This window comes from Nipponia nippon, unplaced genomic scaffold (genome assembly GCF_047370975.1).
Source record: "Nipponia nippon isolate SJK-2023a ecotype South Korea unplaced genomic scaffold, ASM4737097v1 scaffold_10, whole genome shotgun sequence".
Lineage (NCBI taxonomy): Eukaryota > Metazoa > Chordata > Aves > Pelecaniformes > Threskiornithidae > Nipponia > Nipponia nippon.
Window position 1 is genome coordinate 4,488,887 of NW_028262291.1, and position 19,255 is coordinate 4,508,141.

General features: G+C 40.0%; 1 protein-coding gene across 2 annotated transcripts in view; it reads left to right on the top strand.

Moving 5' to 3' along the window:
• Positions 1–819: 819 nt before the first annotated feature.
• The window catches only part of LOC148057043 (uncharacterized), a 163,860-nt gene continuing 145,424 nt past the window's right edge, over positions 820–19,255 (top strand). For both annotated transcript variants that reach the window (XR_015701202.1, XM_087743006.1), the window contains exon 1: positions 820–1,409. Coding sequence is in view for 1 of the 2 variants with exons in the window: in XM_087743006.1 (XP_087599132.1) it covers positions 1,335–1,409 (75 nt within the window). In the remaining variant the exon portion in view is untranslated. The remainder of the gene's footprint in view (positions 1,410–19,255) is intronic.

The window sequence follows — 19,255 nt, forward strand, 5'->3', positions numbered from 1 at the left end:
TTCTTTGTTTACATAGGACACTTAGGTTTGGATTTTTGTGGTGCTTGTCTCATGACTAGAGCTTCTATCAACAACATGCAGCTAAATATGTCGTCTTACACCGTGCTCAGCTAGGGTTGCTAAAATTCATGTAATATTTAGCCATTTTAGATGTGGAATCCAGCTTAATAAATGTCCTTTTTCCTGGTGCCTGCATATTGAAGCCTGCTGATATTGATCCCACCTTACGGATTAACTCGGGAAACAATTTGTCTCTGTTGTAGTAAACTTGTGCTTCTCGGTACAAAAAGAACTGTATTATAAGGTGGTTGAGTTGCTAACTTGTGATTTCAGGTGCCACTTTCTTTCCCAAGTAATAATATAACCTGTTCATTCATGTATTCTTGTGCCCAGGATTTTGGGAGGTGGCACACAACAGCCTTATAAACTCTGGAGATAGATGCCTGGGTAAGAGACCCCAGAAGAATAATGAATTTGGCTTTAGATCCAAAACTTGAATCCTGGAAGACTGAGTTTTGAGTTGATCCTTGCAGGCTTCACTTGGCATCGAGTAGGCTCAACTCTGATGTACAATGCTGTCATTCTGGGGTGTTTTTATGCAAGAATCCCCAAAGGCAAGGTAACGCACTAAACAGGCATAAAAGCATTTCGAGAGGCTTGGATGAAGAGCGTAGTATGTGCAAAATTATTGTATCGTTTCTAACTTGTGGCTCCTGGGGGTGGGCAAAGAATATCAGTCGCTATGTTTTCTTTCAAGCTGGTAAAAATGCTTTTTTTTCCCCCCCCCTTTTAGGTATTTGTTTGAATACATAGAAGAAGACGACAAGCGTGCATGGATGATTTTACGTAATTAACACCTGCTAGATTTGCAAAAGGCAATTATCGCTGTGAAGTGTTTACATTGATTTATGGGAGGAAGGTGGCCCAAGAGAGGGATGCTGATAATATCAACACAGTGGATTAAATGCACATTTACACCTTTATTGACATATAAATTATCCGTGCCAGGAATGCACTGAAAAGGCTGCTGATGGAGCAATAATGTGGCACAAACTGCTGGGTTTGGATTCAGCTCCGTCATCCTTCTGTACGGCACATCAATGGAAACCTACACCTGAGCTGAAGTAGGATCTAGAGGCTCACAGAATGGCTGCTTGTTAAGATAATGAGCGGTGATGGCAAACGAGAATTTAGAAGGATGATAAAAAACATGGACGAGGTTTGAAGGAATTCTCTTGCCTTTTTTTTATTATTTTTTAGATTTTTGTTGTTGTTCATACTATGGATTTTTAGGGAAAGCTTAAAGAGGCCGGAAGAGTCTTTGTAGCTGGGAAATGGAACCTGGCTCTGAATCCAGCCAACATCAGAAAAGAAAGCCTGTGACACATGGACTGGAAGATCAAAAAAGGGTAAGTGACAAAAGGTGGAAGCACTTTCTGCTTAAATTGCTGGATGAGATACAAGTGCCAGAAGAGCTCCTTATAACTCTTTTATCAATTGTGGTTGCTGCTTGCTATGCTTAGCCAGCTGTAGATATCGTCTCCTGATTATATCTTAAAAAAAAAAAGTTTGTCTTTCTCTTCAGGCTTGTTGCAATGTATGGAGCAAAGAACTGAGGGAAGGGAAAACTGTAATATGAGTGAAAGAAGGGAAAGTCTCCAGAATTTTGGATAGTTGTGGATGAAGAGACTTAGAGTGTAAATGAAGTATACCGACTCTTCCTGAGTCCGGTCAGATTATTGATTTATTGTAACTTTAACTTTTTTATTGATATCATTAGGTTAAAAAAATTGCTTGTTTGGGATTTGGTGATTAAATTTGCTGAAAGTGGTGTACACTTGTCAGTATCCTCATTGTCCTGACGGCAGCGTTCGCATTTCACTGTAGTTTCCAGATGTGACTTTGACTTGAAACAAAACAAAATGCCCAGTGGAATGTGCTTAATGTCAGCTGGCGGACCTTATTTGGTACAAGTGCTTTGCGGAAGCTCTGTGTGTCAAGGTAGTATTGTATTATTTAATACTAATGGATTGATGCATTAAGTTGACCTAAATGAAGTTGCCGCCTCAGAGAAACTGTAGCTTGTGAACAATTGGGACTTTAAAGTTGTTTACTTGGCACCAGTCAAGCAAACTGTAAAACTTGACATGTTTCTACTGTATAAATCATTTATATCGTTTTCCACGCAGATTTGGTGGGTGACAGAAAACACTGCGTGTTCAGCTTTGTGTGGAGAGCTCCTTTTTCCTGTAGCTTTTACATATGATTTTTATTTCAGTTGAAAAGCAAGTTGGAAAAAAAAAAATTGACCATCAGCTATTATTTTGCTGTGCAGCAGCGCTGTCTAATTTCAGGGAGAAGGAGGTTTGTGTCGCAATTTCACCAAGTCCACCGAAGAATAAAAGTGGTTCCCCTGTCACACCATTAGAAATCTAAGCAGACTGGAAAACTTTCAGAAATTGGATAAAATGCAGCTGTTTCCTTAGAGAGAAATGACATTTAGGGAACACTTATTTGGGGAACGAAATAGAAGTCCTAAATATATTTCAATTGCACCAAGCATGATCTATTAACTGATAAGCTGCCAAGTCTTCCTTCTGCTTTTTCCAAGGAAGCATTTTGGGACTGAAGTAAATCAATAAGGGTTGAAACAAAATCCTTCTATTGACTTAATTTCTGGAGGTTGCTAGTATACTTTTTTCTCCTTAAGTATACAACATTATGCTGCCTATAGGGTATGATGGGAAAAACGTTTGGGACCTGTGACACGAAAGTACGCTATAATTGTTCTGATGCACCGAAATGAATATGCAGTTATGTTTGTCTCTCCTTGCTGATAGGTATAGAACCCTACATCTCCCATCTGCTCCCGGCTCTGGGTATTTGGTGCACATGTAGTATGGGGCCTCTGAACGTATAATATAACCCCAAGTGAGGCTCAGTGGCAGCTGGGATAACATCAATTGGTCATGCTTTGCTGACATTCATTTTAACTTGAACGCTGGCCGTCATGGAGATTATTAAATTTATAATGATATATGTAAGATCCATTTTAATGACTCTGCATGCTTGGGTGATCTCTCTCACTTCTGTTTGCAAAACAAGTCTTAATAGAGTATTACATTTCATTTCCTATTGAATTTTCCAGGGAAAGGTTCCTGACGAGAGCTTTGCTTAGACTTATGTTTACTGGGAAAAATCAGTTTGGAATAAAAATGTTGATGCAACTCAGTTATTGTGGAGTTGAACAGTAATATAAACTTCGGTGTTCTTAAGCTTAAAATTCTGAGATTTCTCTTTGGGAAAAGTGGGTATGTGATCAAGGGCCATTAAAATTAATCATCAGTAGACACTTTTGTTATTGGAAATGAGGCTTGTGCTGGAAGAAATAAAACCAAGCTCATTTTAAATTGGGCAAGTGCATTCTTCTTTTTATAACAATATATTTTATGGACATAAAATCAACCATTGTTTAGTGTTTTGAAGCAATAAGAAATCAGTGTGTATATGTACACCAATCAATGATACATCTGGCATGTCTTGCCCAAGTAAAATAATAGAAAGCTAGCTTTGCATTTGTGGTGTAGAAATAAAGCTTAATTTGCCTTCCCCGCCCCCCCCCCCCGGTAAGTGAAGTGTATTTCTAGGTTTCTACTTAGGAGCTATATTGATTAAAGCAAGACAAGATTTAGTATTTGTGCTGATTTTTTAGTGGTATGAGGTTTTGCTTTTTCTGTTTTGGCTGATCTTCAAGAACGAGAAACTGGGCTGCGTCTGACATTGCTGAAATCAGTAGAAGCAGGTTCTTTTCACTCATCACTGTGTTAGCTTTCCAGGCTGAATTTAAGAGGGCTCTAGTATAAATGTTTGGGATAGCATCACATCTATCTACATAACTTATGTTGGCTCTAGTGGGAATTACATAGCCAAATTCCATGCAACTTGTAATATCTGAGTGAAAAATTTGATCGGGTTTAACAACCATGTAAGTGGACCAACTGAAGATAGTAGGACTCCTGACATGAATACTAATGTGAATAAAGTGAGCAGGCTTTATGCCAATATATGACCTTGGCGACAAATTGTTTGCGTACAGGAGCAATATAGGTGATGCTATAGACTTGTTGAGTTTGTGTGTAGGTTATTGTTTTGATACCAAAAATGGATGATCGCTCACGACCAGTAAATTAACAGATTTTTCTTGAAGAGGAGACTTGAGGAAATCACTGTAAAGCAGGTAAAAACTGCTGCTAAAATAATCTACTTAGGTATATTTCTATCATCCTGTGTCATGAAAAATTTAGTACTGCCCTGTGTTCTGATTAAATGCATTTTCTGCTGAGGAGTGAAATGGAATATTTCTTCAATTGTATTTCCATCCTTCATTCCCACTCTTCCTGATTTATCATTCAGATTAGTAGCTCTAAGTCAGCGGGACATGGTAAAGAAATGTGTATGTGTAATAGTGACAGAAGTGTCTTCTGCTCTGCCTGAATGAACCCTCTTTGGTTGAACGACGAGTAAAATGTAATTGTGAAATGAATTTAGACTTTGCAACGATCTCTGTAAATGTGCATTTTCTATGCTTATATGTGCTCTGTTGTCTAACTAAACTTTTGGCTCTAATAAAAACTGAAAATCACAAGAGAAGCAGAGATTTATTTGTGCCTAGCTGGTGTTTTAGGCGAGTAGGTTTTAGGAAGGACTGTCTTTGTCATCAGCGGTACAGAAAGCAGCACGCTAATATTGCACCTCATAGGCTTATAGGCGGTTGGTTGCTTTTGTGTGTGGCTTTGTGGGGGTTTTTTTTGACTGCATAAAAATTGTCACCCTGGACTTTGAAGTGTCAGTTCAAGCTACCCGGACGTGCTACCGCAGGTGCGTAGTGGATCTGACACTGGACCTTGTAAAGCCAAACTGATGGTCGTCTTCCAGTAGGGTGAGGTTTTTTTTTCTGTCTTTCTACGTGATAGAAAACTTCCTCATCTCTTTTTTTTTTTTTTTTGAATGAAGAATGTGCGAGTTGCAGTTTTATAGTGTTAAAGGCAGACTAACACTTTTTCATGGGGCGTCTTCTCTCTCGTTTTTCTTGAAACAGTCATCACGATACACATGACTGAAGCCATATGCTATATAGCGTTCTCTCTGGTTTGTGTTATGTTTTTCCTGGGTTATTATTGATACTTTTACAGATTTGCTTGAGGATGCTTTGCTGCTACCTTTCTATCAAAGGCAGTTTAAAGAGCAGAAGTGGTCTCGCATGTATTGACCTTCTCATACTGAGAACTCGTGTTGTTTAAAGTGGGGTAATGTTGGCTGAGTACTGTATTTATTAGTAGATTTTTGTGCTGAGGCATTAACGCAGTTGATAGGTGCTGTGCTGTTGAGCCAGTGTGAAAGCACTCGAGTAGAACCACTTATAAATTGCAGCAAGGCTTACCTTATGAAATTACAAGAAGCTGCTATGCGGTGTTTTGATAACATAACTAACTGGGCTTTTATGGAAAAAGAAATGCAATAAAAATCCACCAAGTAAGAGAACTGAGAAAACGTCATAACCTCTCCTTCATTTTGCAAATATTTAAAACCTTCCGTGAACATAACAATCTCTGTAAGATTTTAGTTCCCAGCTATGGGGTTTATGTTTTTATTCTTGTAATTAAGATTGTTAATAAATCGACTTTACACCTGACATTCACAGAGTCAGATTTGGGAGACTTACTTTACATGGATGGGCCTTGGTGATCTGTCTGAGGCTCGGCTTCTGCTTTAAGGTCACAAGTTTCCTGATTTTTAGATGCTCCTGAAACCCGTTTTGTGGGTGTGCTGTCTGTGACTATTTCAAACCACTCTTTGTTAAGAAATTGGCTCAAAGAAACAGGTAGTTCTCTTCATTTCAGCGATGCAGATTTGAACCTGGATGATTATTCCAAGGTATTCTGTTCTTATTTTTCTTCTGTTTTCTGTTAAAAGTTCTTTCTGTAATGGTTTTAATGAGACTTGTATGAGAGGGTGTGATTTCATTATTGCTAGTCCTCTCCCACTCAGACTCTGGTCTGAAGAAGCAGGGATTGTCCAAAATATTTATATAAGGTAAACAGAGAATCTTGCCTGTTGAGCTGATGCCTGTTGTAAAATTAGTCTAGTTAAAAGAATTTTGCCAGCTTTTTTAAAATTGGGGTTTGATTCCCCCCCCCCACCCCCCTCACTTGTGTAATTTACGTTAGGATGCGCTACAACGGGTCTGTGGTGATGTAGACCAATTGAAGATTAGACCGCGAGCGGTGAACTTCATGCACTTGAGGTCTCCGTGGTATAGTCTCATCTAGAATTGACTCGAGTGTAATGCTGAGTTTTTAATCTTTTTGCCCTATCCTTTTTCCCCAAGTCTGTGTTACTGTAGAATGAAAAAAGCTTGTGTGTGGTTTCTTGCAATACTTGCACAAGTTGTTGGGTTTTACCTCTGTTTTGCTGCATGGAAGTGAGTAAACAGTATACAGCATATGTACATATGCTCTGACTTGTTAAGCATTTATATATATGGCTCCTAAAACAAATGGATGGGATTTGTAAGGGAGGTGTGCTGGATTATTTCTGTTCCTGTTGGTGGTCAGCTTAACATTAAGACTTCCGAGTTGAGCACTTCTATGGCCGTGCAGGCAGCTTTTTTGTATCTGACGTTCAGTGATCCGACTGAAAAATGAAAAGCCAACTTCGTTTCAAGTTGAACCGAAGCACATCTGTTCATGTTCGGGGATTAGGAGTGCTGGCATACAAAGCCTGAAAATAAGACTAAGTTTACAACACCACTGCAAAACGGGAAGGGACAGCAGTGACTTCCACTTGTATCTTAGTGATGTAGGTGTCTACATGGGATATGTGAAGCATAACATTGATTTAAATGAAGCTTTGATCTGCATTCTTCCATCTCACAGAAGAGTATCCAGATTGGTTTATATGGACTCATTCCTGCATACTTTGTCATAATCGCTGCTTGTGAACCTGATTCATTTTAAATTATATTTTTTTCTGTCTGTGATTGGAATTAAACTTCGTGGTAAATACTTGATATGAAACTGGTTTTTCCCTCCCAGTGAGTGTGGCTACTTTTTGCAACAAGGTCACAACCTATTCAATCTTCGTTACTGGGTATAATTTTTTTTTTGTTAACGTTCTGGAGCCTCCTTCCAGGCAGTTGTCCCTGAAGGAGTCCATCCCAAGATATCCTAGATGATGTTAATTATCCGATATCGTTGGAAGGGGAGACCTCAGTGTAGATAACCAAGTTCAAATCCTGATTTTTTTTTTTTTTTTTTGCCTGATCAGGAGCAGCTATCTCATATCTGTTAGTTGTTCATATTGCTCAGTTGTGCCGTTTCTGTTGAATGACATGTAAATCAGTGTAAATCTAGCTTTAAAAAGTTTCTCCGTGTTGGATTATTCCAGAGCAGCTGTATTGGCACATTTCTATCCTCTCTTGGAATGAGAATGCTAAATTCAGCTATCCAAGTGAGTTTGGTTTATCCAACACAACACTTTTTATTCTTGCTCAATGAAAAAAAAAAATAATGAACAGAAGTCCTGTAGTCACTGGGTCACCTGTATCTTTTCCTCATCTCAAGTGAAGTTGGTTATCTTAGAAACAAACTCTTTAGCCAAGACAAAGTTATCTGAAGTTCTAAGGATGTAAAAAATACCCATGTAGAAGCACAGTGGCATTGCAAGGCAATGTAGCATACCTTTCCACATCTTTTGGGTGTGCTTTGAAAATTCTGATCTTACGGGTGGGTTAAGTGCTGAAGGACCCCATTGGCTTTGCTCTTATATAGCGACTTAAAGCCTCTGGTAGAGGAAGGAAGTAAAGTTGATCAGGAGATGCAACCAAGTGGGCAATGAGATTCATAAACAACTGCTACTTGTGTTGTGGCTGGGTATTGATGGAATAATTACGAGTGAAACGTTACACTGCGAAGGACAGGACTCTGGAAGTCTCTGTTAAAAATGTTTATAACACCTTTTCCAAACTTGCTGATGGCACTGTTTTAGCAGAGTGCCCCATTCTGGACCTTTATCTTAACTAAAAATAGAGCATGGGGATGAATTATGTTATATTCAGGAAAGCCTGACACCACCTCCCATCCCCCCAACACACATGCAAAAAAGCAGAAAAATTCTTCTTAACTGTTCTTCTAGGTTTATTCCTGGAAAGTGTGCCTCTGAAAATGCTTGTGTGGAAGAGTATTCACCCAGTAGATAATAGATAATCACAGATGTAATTTGAAATGGAACTGTACAAAATCAGGTAGAAATTATTTCTCTATGCTGAAACTGTGTTGGACAATATGGAAGAGTTGATTATTTCCAGTCCCAAGGGATTGAGGGTTAATGCTGATGAGTACTTCATATAAGACACCCCTAACGCTGCTCTTGCCTCCAAGAGCTTCCCTGCTTGCGTATGTGTGTATCTACATAGCATCTAGCTTTAAACTGGCTTCCCCCCCCCCCCGCCCCTTCTCTGATGGTAGATTAAGAATACACTAGTGTGATCTGCTTGGACAAATCCTACAACAGCCTGTCTGGTATTCTGTACTGCCTGTGGCACTGATCAATACCTGATGTTTCAGAGCTGGAGAGAAACCCAACAATATGATGCCTCAGCTGGTTGCCTCATGTGTAGGGACGAAATCCAGCCCTTCCTCGAGCTGCTGCTGACAACAGGCTTTAAACCTTAAGACCTTAGATATGATTGTCATTCTTATCTTGGATGGCTAGAAGTATTAATGGTCATAAATTAGCTGGGATATTTTAAAATTCAGCCAGGCACCTTGATTCTGTGGAAAATCTCCAGTCAGCAGTGGATTGCGTGGAGAGGTGGTATCCTGCACCAAATGCTGGCTTCTCGAGGTGGCTCTGGGTCTCCTTGTCTGGGGCTGGTGAACATGAGCGTGGGCTGAAGAGTGAAAGCTCCGGTGCCGCAGCTGTGTCTCAGTGCTTTAGTGAGCCTGTTACTTGAGTTTTGCACATCCTGCGGTGTAAATGAGGATTTGATAGCTAAGACACTAACAGCTTCCTTCATCAATCTAATTTCAAAGGTAACGAAACCAAAAGGCTCAAGCAGTAAATACAGGTAAGTGCTGTGTAGTATAGCGCATATTCCTTACAGTATAAAGAACACTTGCTTCAAAATAAAGTGAATTTCTGATGTTGCAAAGGAAAAGCCTGCTACGTTTGTATCAAACATAGGCTATAGGACCTTATGGAAAAATCCCCATCTAATAAGAAATTTTCTTCTGTTGCTGGTTAGATTGTAAAAAAATTTACCTCTGACTTGTCAGATTCCAAAGTGTTCTTGGAAATGTTTCTTCAGGTGTGAAATGCACCTCATCTCTCCTTCCCTTCTTTCACAGTGATTTAGCAGAAATGGCTGTATTTCCCTCATTCTTTCTGTGATTGAGGTGTAGTAAACCCGTGTTTTCTGAGCCATAGAATGCATTTCCCCTGACGCACAGCTTCAGAAGCCAGCCCGCTCCTGCGATCCTTATATATGTGAACAGTCCAATGTAAATTACTGAATTTCTTCAAGCGACTCAGTATTGCAAGAATTAGTCCTATGTGGTTTCATTCATTTAACAGGTGTTGCTCAGTCTGTTACATAAAACGTACAAGTAAGTAAACATTAGGGGTTGTATTTTTAATTATTTTTATAAAGCAAGTGTGACTTTCAGATAATATACACTAGAACTCATAAGCCTGTAGTTTCCCGCACACCTCTTTAGAAAAATGTTCGTTATTATGCAAATGGGTAGCCTCTGGCTTTGGAGTAATTGTCGTATGGAATAAAGTGTGGGCCGTGATATTAAATTCTTCGAAACCTAAATAGCTGGGAAATTCATATTGGAGAGTCAGATACTGCCTCTCACGATGTCTGCGCCTGGAAGCAAATTTGATATCCCTGAGGTCCGCTATCTATTTTGATATTCCTGGTGAAGGGAGTGGTAGGAAAGGGAATGGGAAAAAGGGGGAAGGAGCATAAAGGAAATAGTCTCTGTGATAATTCTGACTTATTTACTAATTTTAGGGCATGTTGCAAAGCTAAGAGTACCTCAAGGGTCTTTCAGGAAAGGAGGCATTAGGGAGAGACGGACGTGCATTTGTCAGTATTTATTTTTAGGCACTGAGTGTGAGGGTTTTTTCTCCTTGATTATAGTCTAGTTTGACAGTTGTGGTTAAGATTTATTTATGCTTGCATACTACAGCAATTCATAACAACTTTAAGAAACAAATACTAGTGACAACTTCCAGTAGCAGTAAAGCTATTGTATATTCTTTAGCAAAAGAAATCAGATTTCTGTGTTAAGGTGTATATCCAGTACTACAGGCAACTTAAAGTGTATTTACTGGTTCGGTTTGTGGCTCTATGATGGGTTTCAGTGCAGATGAAGGAGCTTTTAGTGAGTGTGAGAAATATGTGTGTTTCCTAGCTACATGTTTCTCTTTGAAAAGCATCATATGTCTATGCATGCTTTCAAGTTCATTTATTATTTTCAAAGGATTGCTAAAAGGAATATTTAGAACGTAACAACCTGGTAGTAAAATAGATGCGTTACAGATAAAAGCTGATATTTTTCTTCTGGAATTGTTCAACGTTATCTTGGTCTAACTCTAAAATAACTGGTAGGAGACTGCTGGACTAAATTCTCTTAACTTATTCGCCCAGCCTGAAATCCCCTCGTAGTGCAGTATCTTGCTATTCTTTGTTTTCTAGATCAAGTAATAATTTCCCTTTTCTTTGCAGAGAAAAACTGGAGGGGATCTTACACTTGTGAGTTTCTTGCCTTTTCTTGCACCGAGCGTTTTGCCCCTCGGACAGTTCACTCCATCTCTGCTCTTTTTCTGGTGATGCAAAGTAACCCAGAGGCAGGATATGACGGAGAACCATAATCCGAGGTGGAAATAGCATGCGTATAGTGTTATAGGGGAGATGGAGCCAGGGTAGATACCTAGACCTTTCTCCCGTTCCTCAGGGGCTTACTGCAGCTTCTGATGGGAACCAGACCTGCCTCTGGGAGTCTGCTGAGAGGCTCTTGCAACGTTCCCATGGCAGTAGACGTCGGTGAGAGGATGGTCTTTGGTTTTTTCCTTTACAGAAGACTGTCATTCGTCCTTTAGGAAGGAATGATCTGGCTTAGATATTAGCTTGTCCTTGCAGCATTAGGAAAAAACAGCACGGTATTGAAGACGCTGATTCCTTTTCTTGCTAACACAATATGATGCGTGGATGTCTCTTGAGGCTATCGCACACTGATGGTAATAAATATGTACTCAGACTTGTGTAGCTATTTTTCAAGTGTTCTGCAGTAAAAAAGGAGTTGTATTCAAGGGAGCTGAGGGGCAGGGGAGTAGCTTCAGAGATCTGATAGAGTAAGTTGAGAAATCGATAGAGATAAGGTAAGCTTGTTATGAAAAACCTCATTTATAGGTGGAATACTAGAACTCTATGTGCTGCAAGCATTCAGCTTGCAGTTTATTTTCTAAAGTCTTTCAGTTCTTCATTGTGATGACAGCAGTGACTATCGGATCTTCAGTAACTCGGGAGGCTTTGTTTTGGATAAACAACATGCATCTGATGTGACTACTCCAAAACTGTAACAAAGCAGATGGAATTGCCTATGTTACTTGAGTGTTTCTCTTTGAATTTTTCCAATTTAAATGACTTGGTTTTGTCGATGATTTTTTTTTTTTTTTTTTTTGCTGTATTATGTCAAACAAGGTAATGAATTTTTTAAATGTCTTGAATTTAGTACTGTGATGTTCAAAATTTCTAAGCAAATCCTATGAACACAGTACAAATAAGAGAGGTTAGAAACTAGAGAGATCACAGAATTGCAGACTTTGGATAAGGCGAGTTGGATTGTAGTTAGATTTTCTGTGAGATGGGCAGGAACTGGGCTTCAGTTCTGTTATTGTTCCATTGGTCCAAAACATTAATGTTAAAACAACCAACCAAAAACCAGACAGTGCTAGTTCAGTTATTGAAAGAACAGTGTCCTTTCCCTATCAGCCTTGATCAAAATCAATATAAGATATTAGAAATGAGTGAAAGCTGCCTCAGCTATCTGTTAGTTGCATAAAATAGTGCTTTAATGTCATTTAGGCTGATAACTCACATCCTAGTGAATGGGAGAACCATCACCAAACACCACAAGAGATCTTTCTTTCAAACATTTAATTTTTGCAGGTGTTAAGTACTTGCTGCACTCCATTGTTGCAAAACTCATGTTAATCTCATGTGCTGGTTTGTTGTTGTTGTTAGTTGGGTTTTTTAATTTGCCTTCCAAACCTGCATCATTTCACTTAATACGCTGACTTCTGGAGCTCAAGCTCGGCAGTAGGAATAGCTGTCTTCAAACTCTCTTTCCTTTAAGATGCTTGACTAAATAAAAGGAAGATTAGTTACAGTATGTATGTGTTAGGACTGGAATAAAATCTTCATAAATATTTATCAGGTGGGAAAAATAAATACATGGATGCCTCCTTTTAAAACTCAAATGATATGACATAATAGACCAGCTGGCAGAGGATGAAAGTTGAGCGTGGGGGAGATTTTTCACCTTGTATAAACTACCTATGAACTCTGAGTGCAGTACAGCAGATTGAAGCGCTAAAACAGATGGAAGCGTGTACAGACAAGGGTCTTTCTAGATAGGCAGATAATTGCTTTCGTAAGAGCCTGGAACTTCACATCTTGATGGTGGGTGGTCTGATACCATGCATTGTATTTACAGCGGCTGAATCTGAAGTGAAGGTGTTTAATGCTTTGACAGAACCAAAATGAGCCAGAAGATACGTACTGCATAATGATAGTGTCGTAACTGTTGCTCATGTGATGCTCATGTGAGGCAATATTGTTGAAAGATAAGGTGTCAAATACAAATCTACATAGTTCTTCTCGCTCTCCTAGCCCACAATATGTTTTTGTGGGGGGAGTTCATAAGATAATGTGAGAGACTTCTGCCTCTTGGTCTCTCCTATCTATAACATGGGGTAATACTCACTTTGCAAAGTATTTTGTGACCTCCAAATGACAGAGTTGAGTGACGTTAGCAGAAAATTCAGGTTTCTTAGCATACATTGTAATCAATAATGGCATAAACGCAATGTCTGGTTGATAGTCTTCTATCTTTATCTGACTTGCAGGTAATACACTTTCAGCTTGTAGATGTAGCTATTAGATTTTTTTGTGTGTGTGTGTATGAGCGTATCTCTTTATAGAGTAGAATATTAGCTTCTGGAAATTGGAAATAATAGGAGGAAAGATGTAGCTCTTTGGTTCAGGAGGAGCATGTAAGGTGCTGAGGTGTAAAAGAAAAACCTAGCTCCCTTGCCCTCTGCAATGGTATTGCAGGATCTGAATTAGCAAGCGCTGCAGTCGGGTTGTAGTAATTGGCCCAACCTGTGCATGTTCCAATAGCAAGAGGCATCCCTGGAGCTTTACTAAAAAGTTCAAACAAACAAAAAACCCTTTAAGAACCTGAGTGTGTGTATCATGTGTTGGACTGCTCGGTCTGCTGCTGCCTTGAGGCTGCAGATTTGCATTTCAAGGGCTAACATGTCCTTTGGATGGCTCCTTCGGTGTTGCCCTACATGGGTGAGTATACCTGACACACACAGCCCCCCGTATTGGATTCCCCTTGGATTAAGATAATTTTTTTTTTCTTCCTTGGGGCGAGGGATTATTTTCAAATGAATCCGGCTGGCAGCGTAGCCCCTTGTGGCTTTTAGGCAGTGTGGCTCCAAGGTCTTCAGTTGATCTCAGGATAAGGGAGAATGGGAAGGTGATGGAGGATGGGAAGGTGGAGAACTGTGGCTTGTTCTTGCTTCTCCTCTTGTTCCTGCAAGCTTTTGCAGTGCTTGTTTTTTTTTTTTTTGTTTGGGTTTTTGTTGCTATAAGTAAAATGGAAATTAGAAATGGATACTCTTTAGGAATGATGAGAAATACTTGTTCTAGTCTTGCAGACTGGAACATGAGGTAAGCAACACGAAAGCAAATATAACGCAAGCATTCACCTCATATGAGGAAATTGCTTAAAAATTGAAGTAGATGCTTGTCTTTATTTCTAAAAAAACCCAACCAAACAAATACTCTCTATATAGTCTGCAAATGACTTACTCTTCCATAGGTGGCTTTTCGTTTGTGTATTGAAGTACAGACAGTTCCTGTCTGTACGAAGTTTTGATACATTCTGAAGATAGCGACTGGGCGATGGATGCGTTGAGAGGAATGTCCCGCAGAACCAGAGGTCTGTGCAGAAACGGAGGTGAGCCCGCTCTTGCGCTGCCCTGTGCTCTTGGGGAGCAAGGACAGCCAAACGGCTTTCTCTAATCTGCATCAGTTGTACGCGTTGCCAAAGATGATGAAACAGTAACCGCTCTCCCTCCCTCCTTCTCCCTTCCCTTTCATTTCTCCTGCCTTAAGGTGATGTACCATGACTAATAACGTTTGCTGTGCAATAAAAGCTAGTGACTAAGAAGTGCAGAAGGACTTCTTTATGATCAAGGCTTTGGTCCGAGATGTTTTGAATGTCTCTGAAGAGGTGCATGTATAAACCAATTAAACCATGCTAATTAGCTTATCTTACTAGGTGCCTTCAAAGCTAATTTATTTCATAGGTTTCATGATTTTGGATGGGGCAGTAGTGTAAAGGTCTCTCGCATCCTGCTTCTATGAACTACAGTAGCGGTTACAATTGCAGCTTCTATAGGAAGCCTTTTCACTAGGTGCACTTCAAATATTCAGAGCAGAGAAGTTATTTTTCTTTTTTTGCAGTGGATCTTGTCTGAGTGGGAGAGTCTAAACTAGGGAAGTAGTAGGAGGGTAGGAAGGCCCTAGAGAGGGATCTGGACAGGCTGGATCGTTGGACCGGGGCCAACTGTATGAGGTTCAACAAGGCTCAGTGCCACGTCCTGCACTTGGGTCACAACAACCCCATGCAATGCTACAGGCTGGGGGAAGAGCGGCTGGAGAGCTGCCCAGGGGAAAAGGACCTGGGGGTGTTGGCTGACAGCCACATGAACATGAGCCAGCAGTGTGCTCAGGTGGCCAAGGCGGCCAATGGCATCCTGGCCTGTATCAAGAATAGCGTGGCCAGCAGGACCAGGGAGGTGATGGTGCCCCTGTACTGGGCACTGGTGAGGCTGCACGTCGAGTACTGTGTTCAGTTTTGGGCCCCTCCCTACAAGAAGGACATGGAGGTGCTGGAGCCTGTCCAAAGACAGGCAACGAGGCTGGTGAAGGGTCTGGAGCACAAGTCTTATGAGGAGCAGCTGAGGGAGCTGGGGTTGTTTAGCCTGGAGCAGAGGAGGCTGAGGGGAGACCTTATTGCTCTCTACAACTACCTGAAAGGAGGCTGTAGCAAGGTGGGGGTCGGTCTCTTCTCCCAAGTAACAAGCGATAGGACAAGAGGAAACGGCTTCAGGCTGCGCCAGGGGAAGTTTAGGCTGGATATTAGGAAAAACTTGTTCACTGAAAGGGTGGTCAGGCCCTGGCACAGGCTGCCCAGGGCAGTGGTTGAGTCCCCATCCCTGGAGGTATTTAAAAGACGGGTAGACGTGGTGCTTAGGGACATGGTTTAGTGGTGGACTTGGCAGTACTGGGTTAATGGTTGGACTCAATTATCTTAAAGGTCTTTTCCAACCTTAACGATTCTATGATTCTATGAATGGGTCGAGGAGGACAGTCTATTCTCTCAGCCTTGGCAAGTAGAATGTGTGCCACTGTTAACGCTCGTAGATGTTTTACTTCACTTACCTAGTAGTTTATCAGGCTTGCATCTGCTTCTGGGGTCCTGGGAAACCAGTCAAGATTGAGCAATTTCCCTAAACAGAGGACAAGGGAAATAGTCCCTTTGTCCTTGCCACAATGCATGCTGAATTCAGGAAGACAACCCCCCCATCCCTGATGAACCTCAATATATGCTATTAACAACCTCACGCTGCATGAAGTGCTCCAGAGTGTATTGTAACTGCTGCCCTAGCTGACCAGTTGGGGATGTGCCTTCTGAAGAGAGGCAATACAAAGACTGTTAGCGTGGTCCTTGGAGGATACAACAGGATGTAATTATGTTTCCTTAAAGCTTGCATGTGTTTTTAGCAAACGTAAAGGATGTCCGGATACCATGCCGAAATTCTTTTGGGAGTTTGGAATGGCTGATTTTTATTCTGAAAGAGAATAGTATGCTGATGTTACTCTACTGCAAGTCAATTCCTAAAATGAACTTTAACGATATCTTTTGTTGCCAACTAAGACTACTAATCTAGAGTGCTTTTTACATTATGAAAGTTAATTTCTATTCTTATATCCATTCTTACTAGACTAGAATGTGGATTCCAACTTACGTTTTTTGTGGCATCTCAAGAATTAAAACCGTCAATCTTGATTTCTATTTAATGGCTGGATGAAGACTGTTTGCTTTTATTTGTAATATAGTGTCTTCTCCTTTGCAGATAATGTCAAAGATAACATAAAACAACATCGTGACTGTTTAATAGCTTAGTTTCATCCTTAATGCCTGAGAGGAAAACATGACCGTGCACTTCAGCAAATTGTTCAAAATCAAGTCTTAGACTCCAATATCTTAACTATCGTGTGTCTACAGTCCAAGCACGTTGTCAGTCATAATGCGTTGCCACATATGCTCTGTTAACGGAGAACATCGTGCAGCTAAAGCCTTTTGAAACCAAGGCTTTCATGAGGCAGATCTAGGCAGTATGTCAGATGTTTGAGTGTTGAACTTTGGAAGCCAACGACTATTCATAACCATTGATGATAACTTAATATCCATGGTTTTTTTCCCTTTTGGCCACCTGCCCAGATTCTATAATGATGAGTAGTTATCTTTGCAACCTTTCACATTGTTGACAGTGATTAATAACGTGTTGTGCACACTTCCATTGCATCAAATACCAATTTTTTGGGTAATGGGAAAAGAATATCTAATTAGGGAACTAATGTAATTCACTTCACACATTATGATTCGAGTATTGCTTTTGGAACAGCAAGGATATGAGTAGTGGTTTACAGTATGACTTTATGTAGTAATGAGAGTATTAGATTGTTAGGTTCATTTCTATCAGTTTCCCAGTGTATAGTGACTGAAACAAGGTAATAGGAACACCGAAGCATATTTTAAAAGATCTTACTGTGAGGAAGAAAATCGTCTTTTAAATCACTAGATGCCTCATATACCCTTTTTAATGTTAAATCATAAAGTGATAAAGATACCAAATGCTTGTAAAAAAGAATGACTATAGCTCTGAAATCTTGTTTTTGTAGGCAAAATGGCTTGAAATTGCTAGTGTGTGCACTGATGAGCACCCAATACTAGATACTTACCTCTCAGGCATTGTGTAAAACTGATGATGGGAAGTTAAAAGATGGGTACCATTCTCAGACTTGGGTACCATTCTCAGACTTGGGTACCATTCTCAGACTTGGGTACCTTTCATGGAATTAAATTTCCTTCAGTTGCTGTAATATTTTTTTTTTATTGATGGCATTTAACCTGAAGCTTAACTTTTTTCTTTCTGATAGTACTGAGGTAGATTGCACCTCAGCATATCTACTCCAGATAAACTGCACTGTAAATTAGGTCACCTGTGCTGATTTTCCACACTAGTGTGTTTTTTTTTTTTTTCCTGAAATTAAGTTAACAGTAGCTTTTCTACTATTTGTGTAGCTGTCTGTTACGCTTCTTTACCTTTCAGGATCCAAGGGTGGTTTTTTTTGTTTTTGTGTTGTTACAGCTGTACTACTTACTAATGCAGAGTCTGTAGTTGTTTTATGTTTTAGATAATATCTAAGTGTATATATTAATTTCTATTCATGTGGCTAAGGCCTGACATATTTCACTGGTATTCTTTCTGGTTTGTGTCATGGTTACTTCATTAACCATGTTGAATTATGCTATAAATGTTTGCAGGAGCCCAGTCTTTGTAGTCGTTCTCTGTGGGGAATTTGCATTGAAATGGATGGGGGGATCTAAGCACAGAAAAGCTGTTGGAGTGGGCATCATCTGCTCTTCCAGGCAGGCAAGCTTAAGTGGTAGAATATATATATTTTTAACTGCTAATGTACCATTAGGGCAATCAAGGGGATGATTCCTTTGGTGATGTATGTGGTTGGGTGGGAGGGGGTATCTGTTCACTCAGGAACAGCGGAGATTTTTATCCAGAAAAGCTCCGGATAAAAGCAGGGGCCAACAGAGAAAATTGAGGAATATTTCAGTAAAACTAGATAATGTGGAATGATGATGGGAGGAATGCAAGTGCAATGAAATGGGATTGTGGCTGTGTAAAAGCCTTTCATTTGCTACTTTCTCTTAAGGTTTTTTTTGAGCCTATTATAAAAATTGTACTGAAGTTGACACATTGTAGAAGTTTGCTCTAAAGTTGCTGTATGCTGGGATATATGCTTAAGTAGAGCTACAGGAACAGTGGAAATTATTTTTGAACATTATTTTAAAGAAAATTCACACCACAGCAAAAATCTTTATACGAAGAAATGGAGGAATGATATACGTTTGCTCCCTCCTCTCGCTGCAGCCTTGGAAAGGAAAGGTGGTTAAATAACAAATCTTGTGCCACGTGAAGAGAAAATGCCATTGGAGCAAACTAGTTTTGCAGACACACAATAACAGCAGAGAAATAACATAGGGGTCTCATTATAAATGATACAGATTGTTATTTACTCTTACACTGACTATTTGGCTCTGACCTGTGTTTCAAAAGTATACACACAAGGAGAACGAAAACCTGTGTTACATTATTGAACAGTCAACAGCTTGCATCTTTGCATTTTCTTACATCCCACAACCTTCATCCCTATGTTTGTCTAAATAGAGGGTAAGATCTCCGGGCAGGAGTTCTGTTATTTCTTTGTGGAAAGGTACATAGCAAACTTAAACCATAAATAAAAGGCGGTGCTTTTGCCTGGATCTTTCTCTCCACAAAGATGCAGTAACATTTTTTTATAACAGTCGTTGTCTCGGTTCCTTCCTTCTCCATTGAGGCTATGAAAATGGAGAAGCAAGAAGCTTGGCACAGAGCAGCTTTGTGATGGCTTACTGTGTGTGTGGGTATACTCCTCTCAATTTTTGGATGAGGTGGATTAGCTGTGTTAATACTGCCCTACCTCAGTGGTTCATCCAAGACTGAAGCACAGTGACTAGTGAAATAAATGGAAAAAGTGGAAGAATTG